Source organism: Colobus angolensis, unplaced genomic scaffold, assembly GCF_000951035.1.
Source record: "Colobus angolensis palliatus isolate OR3802 unplaced genomic scaffold, Cang.pa_1.0 Scaffold6, whole genome shotgun sequence".
In the NCBI taxonomy this organism is placed as follows: domain Eukaryota; kingdom Metazoa; phylum Chordata; class Mammalia; order Primates; family Cercopithecidae; genus Colobus; species Colobus angolensis.
Window position 1 is genome coordinate 11,427,362 of NW_012119598.1, and position 8,632 is coordinate 11,435,993.

At 47.5% G+C, this 8,632-nt stretch overlaps 1 protein-coding gene across 4 annotated transcripts in view; it reads left to right on the forward strand.

Annotated features, from left to right (window-relative positions):
* The window catches only part of TMEM14C (transmembrane protein 14C), a 13,783-nt gene extending 5,685 nt beyond the window's left edge, over positions 1–8,098 (forward strand). The window contains exons 2-6 of one of the 4 annotated variants that reach the window (XM_011962680.1): positions 1,047–1,124; positions 1,452–1,528; positions 2,404–2,505; positions 5,587–5,674; positions 7,580–8,098. In XM_011962680.1, the coding sequence (XP_011818070.1) occupies positions 1,105–1,124; positions 1,452–1,528; positions 2,404–2,505; positions 5,587–5,674; positions 7,580–7,631 (339 nt within the window). In that variant the 5' untranslated portion in view covers positions 1,047–1,104 and the 3' untranslated portion in view covers positions 7,632–8,098. Of the gene's footprint in view, positions 1–1,046; positions 1,125–1,451; positions 1,534–2,403; positions 2,506–5,586; positions 5,675–7,579 lie in introns of all 4 variants that reach the window. The other 3 variants (XM_011962679.1, XM_011962682.1, XM_011962681.1) reach the window with 3 other exon arrangements.
* The last annotated feature ends 534 nt before the right edge of the window (positions 8,099–8,632 follow it).

The window sequence follows — 8,632 nt, forward strand, 5'->3', positions numbered from 1 at the left end:
AGGATGGTTTCGATCTCCTGACCTCGTGATCCACCCGTCTCGGCCTCCCAAAGTGCTGGGATTACAGGCTTGAGCCACCGCGCCCGGCCTGGAACTTAATTTTTTTTTTTGTCCTTGAGGGAGGGTCTCACTCTGTCGCCCAGGCTTGAGTGCAGTAGCCTGAATATGTGTCATTGCAGCGTCTGCCTCCTGGGCTCAAGCCATCCTCCCACCTCCGCCTCCCAAGAAGCTGGGATTACAGGCACATGCCACCATGCCCGATTGCTTTTTAAATATTTTTTAGTAGACAATGGGTTTCACCATGTTGGCCAGGCTGGTCTCGAACTCCTAACCCCAGGTGATCCGCCTGCCTCGGCCTCGCAAAGTACTGGGATTACAGGCGTGAGCCACTGCACATGGCCTAATTCTTTAAACAGAATAAACGGGGTGTGCATTGCTTTCATCTTGTTAGGCTCGCTGCATGCTGGATACTTTCTGTAAGAAAATAGGAGCTGTTTTTCCAAGGGTGCAATGTCACGTGAATATGACGTGTTTCCGTATATTTTATCCTCCCCTTCTGCCCTCCTAACAAGAACTGTGAGTTGGACATAGAAGTTTCTAAAAAAGTTGAGTATTGAAATTGGCTGTTGCAGCAGGGACGAAAAGCAGCAGTCCTACCTCCCCTCAAAAGAGACGTTAAGGTAGTTGGATTAAGGGCACAGGAGTATTTGCTTTTCAACTTTGTGGTAACGTGGGTAGCTAATGAAATGACTAACGCATCACCTGATTATAGAGCTGTCAGTGGATCTTGCTGAGTTTCCTGTGGGCCTATGTGATTAGAACTAAGGTTTTTGTGACAATGGTTGGCATCTGTTCAGCGTTTATTATGTGCTAAGCACCTTTACATGTGACATCCACTGAATAGTCACAACAGCCCCAGGAAATTGGTACCAGTGTTATCCTCATGGTACGTGAAGGATACTGAGATTTAGGTTGCGTAACTTGCGGGTTGGACACACTTCTTTCTGACTGCTGGAGAGCTGTGCTTTTAACCACCTCTGATCCAGCTTATTTTCTGCAGGTGCAGGCCTGGGGTAGTCTCTCGTCTGGACAGAGAAGAGAAGAATGCAGGACACCAGCTCAGTGTGAGTGGACAGGAAATGGGTATGGAGTAGCCAGGAGCTTCTGGAAAGCAGAGTTCCTTTCCTCAGCTGAAAAGAACCCTAAGAGTAGACTGCCTGGGATTGCGTGGGGGATGGGAGGATCACTGGACCTGTGGGCCAGAGACTTGGGTTTGAGTCCCAGCTCTGGCTTTGCTGAGATGTGTGACTCTCAGAAAGTCATCCAACCTCTGTGGGCCTTATTTTCAGTGATAGAACCTGTGGGGAATGATTACCTTTTACTCCCATCCTATGACAATACGGTTTGTTTTTAAAGCCAGGTTAGCACTGACTTCTCTCTCGTGTTTTCAGAGTGCCTTTGCATTGGTTTGGCTTTGGCTACGCAGCACTGGTTGCTTCTGGTGGGATTATTGGCTATGTAAAAGCAGGTATGGTTTTGTTGTTACTTAGCCTCTTAACATCTTCAACATTGTTCCAGTGAAATGTGAGTGCCTGGGTCCCTGAGAAGCAAGCTCGTTTGAGTTAGGTTTGCTGTAGGACCCCAAGCTGGAGTGCAGGCTTCCTTGTCAGTGTTGCAGCTCCTGCACTTGCCTTCTGGTTATCTGGCGAAGCTGAGCCAGGCCTCTTGTGGAATTACTTGTTTTTGCCTCTTTATCTAAAGATAGGCAGGGGTGGTTGTAGTTTGTTATTATCATTGACTACCATGCATCAGCCACGACCCCCAAGTGCCATCTCTGGGCTCAGGTAGGAGGAAACCTCTGGTCTGCACAGACTGGTATTTTGAAGTCTCCTCATTAGGCCAGGCAGGGGTGTGTGAGTGGCTGTGCTTGTTTCTGCCCCCTAGTCCTTGCCTGCATTCCCACCCCAGCCCCTGCACCAGAATTCTTATTCTCCGGGTCTTTGTAATTTTATTTAATTGACTGGCCCTATTTCCCTCTCCTTTTGTGATTTGCTGGAGGTCCTGCATATACACAGTTCCAGCCCTTCATGATTGATCAGGCCTGTTTAGAAAGAAGGCCTAGCCATAGTTCCATGTAAGGAGGGAAGATGGCCTTCTTTCCTTTCCTTAGATGGAAGTGCCCTGCCTGTTAGAGGAGAGAAAAATGGGGTGGGAAGACCCTGACTTCCCTGAGAAGAGAGCACACTCCCCGGAACATCTTCCTGCTTGAGTCCACCTTGGCTGTGAGCTGTGTTGAGAGTTCTCTGTGCTGTCCTCCTTTGTAGGGCAGGGGGGTCTGGTGGATTCCGTTAGTGAAATTAGTGCCTCATGTTAAAAATGCGAGCTGTGTTTGCTTCCCTCTAGGCAGCGTGCCGTCCCTGGCTGCGGGACTGCTCTTCGGCAGCCTAGCCGGCCTGGGTGCTTACCAGCTGTCTCAGGATCCAAGGAACGTTTGGCTTTTCCTAGGTATGTCTGCTTCAGCGGCTCCTTAGGCAGCTGTGTATCCAGAATACTCTTTTCCAAACGACCCTGGTTTGCTGGGATGGGGTGAGGTCTTCACACTTAACTATGACAGTTTCAGTTCTTCTACCAAGTCCTCAGAAAGTTTTAAAATGAGGGTGCAGAGGCAGGATTTGTGCTGGTTTCTGTTTATCTTTTGTGTACAGAACATGGAAGGATTTCCATACCTTGTGAATGTATTTACCCAGTAGCATTAAACTTCTATAAGGCAAATGTGTCAGCCGTTGAGGTTGCCCATCCCTAAGACATCACACATCTGGGTTAGGTTTGCGTCCGAGTTGCAATTTCTCCATTTGAAAATCACCTCCAGGCCTGGCGCGGTGGCGCAAGCCTGTAATCCCAGCACTTTGGGAGGCCGAGACGGGCGGATCACGAGGTCAGAAGATCAAGACCATCCTGGCTAACACGGTGAAACCCCGTCTCTACTAAAAGATACAAAAAACTAGCTGGGCGAGGTGGCGGGCGCCTGTAGTCCCAGCTACATGGGAGGCTGAGGCAGGAGAATGGCATAATCCTGGGAGGCGGAGCTTGCAGTGAGCTGAGATCCCGCCACTGCACTCCAGCATGGGCGATGGAGCAGCAAAACCCCGTCTCTACTAAAAGATACAAAAAACTAGCTGGGCGAGGTGGCGGGCGCCTGTAGTCCCAGCTACATGGGAGGCTGAGGCAGGAGAATGGCATAATCCTGGGAGGCGGAGCTTGCAGTGAGCTGAGATCTGACCCCTGCACTCCAGCCCGGGCGACAGTGCAAGACTTCGTCTCAAAAAAAAAAAAAAGAAAAGAAAATCACCTCTTTAGCAGTTAGCTAAATGTGACTGCAGTGGCTCACACCAGTAATCCCAGCACTTTGGAAGGCCGAGGTGAGCGGATCACAAGGTGAGGAGTTCAAGACCAGCCTGCCCAACATGGTGAAACTCCGTCTCTACTAAAAATACAAAAATTAGCTGGATATGATAGCAGGCGCCTGTAGTCCCAGCTACTTGGGAGGCTGAGGCAGGAGAATCGCTTGAACCTGGGAGGCAGAGATTGCAGTGAGCTGAGATCACGCCACTGCACTCCAGCCTGGGAGACAGAGCAAGACTCGGTGTCAAAAAACAAAAAACATGGGCATAGAAGCAGAACTGGAAATGTACCCTGTGAGCGGCATGGACAGTGAGTGGGGTGGGGGACCGAGGAGTCCTCCTTATCAGGGGGGCTTTTAGCACATTTCTGTGGGGCTCCACCCATGTGTCAGACGCTGCTAGGAGTGTGGGTTCCTCACTGTCTCCACAAACCCCATGTGAGAATGAGTGCCATGTGGGAGGGAGAAGCCATGTGATCTGTACACATCAGCTGGGGTTGGGAAGGGAGGTCATTGATGGCTCCTGGGGTGTGCTGGGGAAGGAGGTGCGTCCAGGTCCCAGCTCTGCCTAACAGCTCCCTCCCTCATGCTCCAAAATGACTTTCAGCCTGCATTTTCCCTTTCTGTGATTGTACTCCACTCAGCAAATGACCTCATGCCTACTTCAGGGAAAAAAATAGCAGCCATCAGGTGGGGACTCCCCGGAGCCTTTAATCTCCAAGCCTCACCTCGTCCTGTTTTCCCTCCTGTCCAACACCAGTGTCTTCCTCTGGGCTTCGGATGTCTTCTCCCTGACCTTCTCCAGACCTTTACACCGGCAAGGATCCTGTCTTGTATTTGTAGTCCTCCTTTTAGGTGGATCCACCCATTGATATTCAGATGTACTTGTCTCCTTCCCCTTCATAAACTTACCTTTTTTTGAGACAGAGTCTCACTGTATTGCCCAGGCCAGAGTGTAGTGGCGCAGTCTTGGCTCACTGCAACCTCCACCTACCGGGTTCAAGCAATTCTCCTGTCTCAGTGCTCCGGGTAGCTGGGATTCAGGCGTCTGCCAACATGCCTGGCTGATTTTTCTATTTTTAGTAGAGACAGGAGTTTCACCATGTTGTCCAGGCTGGTCTATAACTCCTGACCTCAGGTTTGGGAGGCCGAGGAGGGTGGATTGCCTGAGCTCAGGAGTTCGAGACCACCATGGGCAACATGGTGAAACCGGGTCTTTAATAAAATAAAATAAAGTTAGCCAGATGTGGCGGGCGCCTGTGGTTTGAGCTACTCAGGAGGCTGAGACTTGAGAATTGCTTGATCCCGGCAGTTGCAGGTTGCAGTGAGCCAAGATCACACCACTGCACTCTAGCCTGGGCGACAGAGCAAGAATCTGTCTCAAAAACAAACAGAAAATGCGACTCTGTTCATGTGTCCTTCTGCTTAGTAGCCTTTAACGGCTTCTGATTGCTCTTAGGATGAAAACCCAATCCCTAGTATGGCCTTCAAGGCTCCATGTGGTCTGGCCCCTCTTACTTGACTTCTGTGCCACACTGGCCTGTTAAGGTGAATGTGCCATGCTCCCTGTCACCACAGGGCCTCTGCATATACTGTCCCTTCTGCCTGGAATGGGCCTTCCCACCTTCAGCTCATTAATTCCTGCTGTAATTTCAGATCTCAGCCAATCTTCACTTTTTTGGCTAAGCCTTTTTATTTGTGTGAGTCTTTAAAGTCTGTCCCATCAGACCTGAAGCACTGTAAAAGGGCAGAGACAGTTACGATTACCTTTTTATTCTCCAGGACCTAGCACAGCGCTTGACATGTAGTAGGTGCTTTGACAGATACCCAGTGGGAATTGCGTGCAGGGTAGAGGAAATAGTGTCTGCGGGGCATGAGAAACAGCAGCATTTTGGAGAAAACTAACACATTGATGGCTAAAGTGTGGGTTTTGCAGAAGACAAGTGGTAAGAGATGAGGCTGGAAGGGCAGGCAGGGCCCAGGCTGTGAAGGGCCCTGTTTGGCCAGTATTGGTACTTGGACCCATAGGATGTGGGCAGCCAGTAATCTCCCCCCACTTGGAGAAGGAGGAATAAGCATAGGGTGAGGTGTGAGCCTTGAGAGATGGGTGGGGCTTGGCCCACTTCTGATTCCCCTGCGTAGACGATGTAATGAGTTTTAACCCTTCTTTATATTTTTTTCATCAGCTACATCTGGTACCTTGGCTGGCATTATGGGAATGAGATTCTACAACTCTGGAAAATTCATGCCTGCAGGTTTAATTGCAGGTGCCAGGTACTTTCATTTGTTACTGTTCTTTACCATGTAGAGTTCAGTTTATTCCCCAGGATACTTTATGCATTCAAAACCTAACTTGTTTCAGGATATCTGATGCTATGCATCAACTGACATTTGATTTATACACTAACAGGAAATGTTTCAAAAACAATAGCTGGTTTAATGTCAAAATGACATGAGTATATCCATTCACTGTGGAAATGGGTTTGTTCGCATGTTTGCTTTCCGGTCCCTCCTGGCTCCTCCCTATATGGTGGCAGAAGTTTTCCTGCAAAGCCATGACTGCAGCCTTTTGTGTGACTTGTATGGAAGATGCGGGGGTCCCATATTTCTTAGATGTGTAGATGTCTTTTACAGAAAATTTTGCTAAAAGGGAATTTTGATTGAATCCTCTTTTCTAATTTTTTTTTTTTTTTGAGACAGAGTATCTCTCTGTCACCCAGGATGGAGTGCAATGGTGTGATCTCTGCTCACTGCAATCATCGTCTGCCTTCCGAGTTCCAGTGATTCTCCTGCCTCAGCCTCTGGAGTAGCTGGGATTACAGGCGTGCACCACCACACCTGGCTCATTTGTGTTGTTTTGGTAGAGACGGTGTTTCACCACGTTAGCCAGGCTGGTCTTGAACTCCTGATCTCATGATCTGCCCACCTCGGCCCCTCAAAATGCTGGGATTACAGGCGTGACCCACTGCACCCGGCCCTGTTTTCTAATTTTGATTATAAAACCTAAACCAAATTGTGGCTTTTAAAAATTTAGTTGTGGCCAGGCATAGTGGCTCACGCCTGTAATCCCAGTACTTTGGTAGGCTGAGGCTGGCGGATCACCTGAGGTCAGGGATTCAAGACCATCCTGGCCAACATGGTGAAACCCCATCTCTATGAAAACTACAAAAATTAGCCGGGTGTGGTAGTGGGCACTTGTCATCCCAGCTACTCGGGAGGCTGAAGCAGGGAGAATTGCTTGAACCTGGGAAGCGGAGATTACAGTGAGCTGAGATCATGCCACTGCACTCCAGCCTGGGGGACAGAGCAAGAGTCCATCTCAAAAAAAAAAACAAAAAAAAAATTTAGTTGTAGGCCAGGTTTAGTGGCTCACGCCTATAATCCCAGCACTTTGGGAGGCCAGAGCGGCCAGATCACTTGAGGTCAGGAGTTCAAGACCAGTCTGCCCACATGGTGAAACCCCGTCTCTATGAAAAAATACAAAAATGAGCCTGGCGTGATGTTGCACGCCTGTAATCCCAGCTACTTGGGACACTGAGTCAGGAAAATTGCTTGAACCTGGGAGGCAGAGGTTGCAGTGAGCCGAAATTGTGCCGCTGAACTCCAGCCTGGGCAACAGAGGTGAGTGAGACTCTGTATCAAAAGAAAAAAAAAAAATTTAACCTTCTTAAAAACAAAAAATTTAGTTGTTAAGTATTGTAAAGACATCCTGAAGGCAGGGGCATTTTTTAAAATCTGTTTTGGAGAAAGATTGCATACTCTGCTCTGATCATAGTCGTGACGCTACCAGTATAATGTTACACCTGAAGCAAGAGAGTCAGTGTGGAGCAAGGTCTAGAGCAGTAAACTGAGAGGCTGGAGATTCAACCATTAATTAGATCCCTGAGGGTGGGGTGGCCTTGCTCTCTCTTGCCTCGGTTTCTTCATCTGTTCAAATTATTGGCGGTTGGATTAGGATCCAGCGCATGTGTGCTATTTTAAGACCTCAGTGTGAGACTGTCCCTTGGCTTGCTTTTCCTCTGGTTCCTCCAGGGATGGAAATTTTACCTCTGACCACTCTTGCCTTAGTACCTCCTCCCCCACGCAGTTGTGAGGAACCTGCAGAGTTTAGTTCCTTAAAAATACAGTTGCCTGTTCTGTCCTTTACCTGACGTTTTCTATCTTGTTTCTTTTAAACAGTTTGCTGATGGCCGCCAAAGTTGGAGTTAGTATGTTCAACAGACCCCATTAGCAGAAGTCATGTTCCAGCTTGCACTGATGAAGGATTAAAAATCTGCATCTTCCACTATTTTCAATGTATTAAGAGAAATAAGTGCAGCATTTTTGCATCTGACATTTTACCTAAAAAAAAAAAGACACCAACCTTGGCGGAGGGGTGGAAAATCAGTTGTTACCATTATAACCCTACAGAGGTTATAATGAGGATGGAACATGAGCTTATGGAGACCCTCATAGAGATCGATTCTTGTGTATCGATGTTATCTCTTCTTTCTGTATCTATAGGTAAATCTCAAGAGTAAAATGTTAGGTGTCAACTGTGAGGGCCCTGAAACCCCATTCCGTGCTCTGAGGAACAGTGTGAAAAAATCTCTTATGAGATTTAGAATATCTGTTCTTTTGCTTGTCTTAGACCACAGACTGACTTTGAAATTATGTTAAGTGAAATATCAATGAAAATAAAGTTTACTATAAATAATATTTCCTATGGGGTCTTCATTGCCAGAGCTGTCTAGTTCATAGAATGAGATGTTGCTAGCAGCAAGATACAGAAACTTGAAAGTATTTTGTTGATATTTAGAAATTACCAATTTTGAATAACTTAAGGACCAAGGAAAGTTATTTGATGGTACATTGCATTGAAGCTTGTTTCAAAAATGACCTCTGAGGATTTTTTGTTTTTCAAGAGACAAGGTCTTTCTCTGTCACCTAGGTTGGAGAGCAGTGGTACAATCATATGTCACTGTAACCTCAAACTCTTGGGTTCAATCATCCCACCTCAGCGTCCTGAATAGCTGGTACTACTGGTGCATACCACCTCACCCAGCTAATGTATTTTAATTTTTTTGTAGAGATGGGGTCTTGCTCTGTTGCCCAGGCTGGTCTCAAACTCCTGGTCTCAAGTGATCCTCTCGCCTTGGCCTCCCAAAATGTACTGAAGTAATAAGCATGATCTACTGTACCTGGCCACTGAGGTTTTCTTCTTTCTTCTTTCTTTTTTTTTGAGATGGAGTT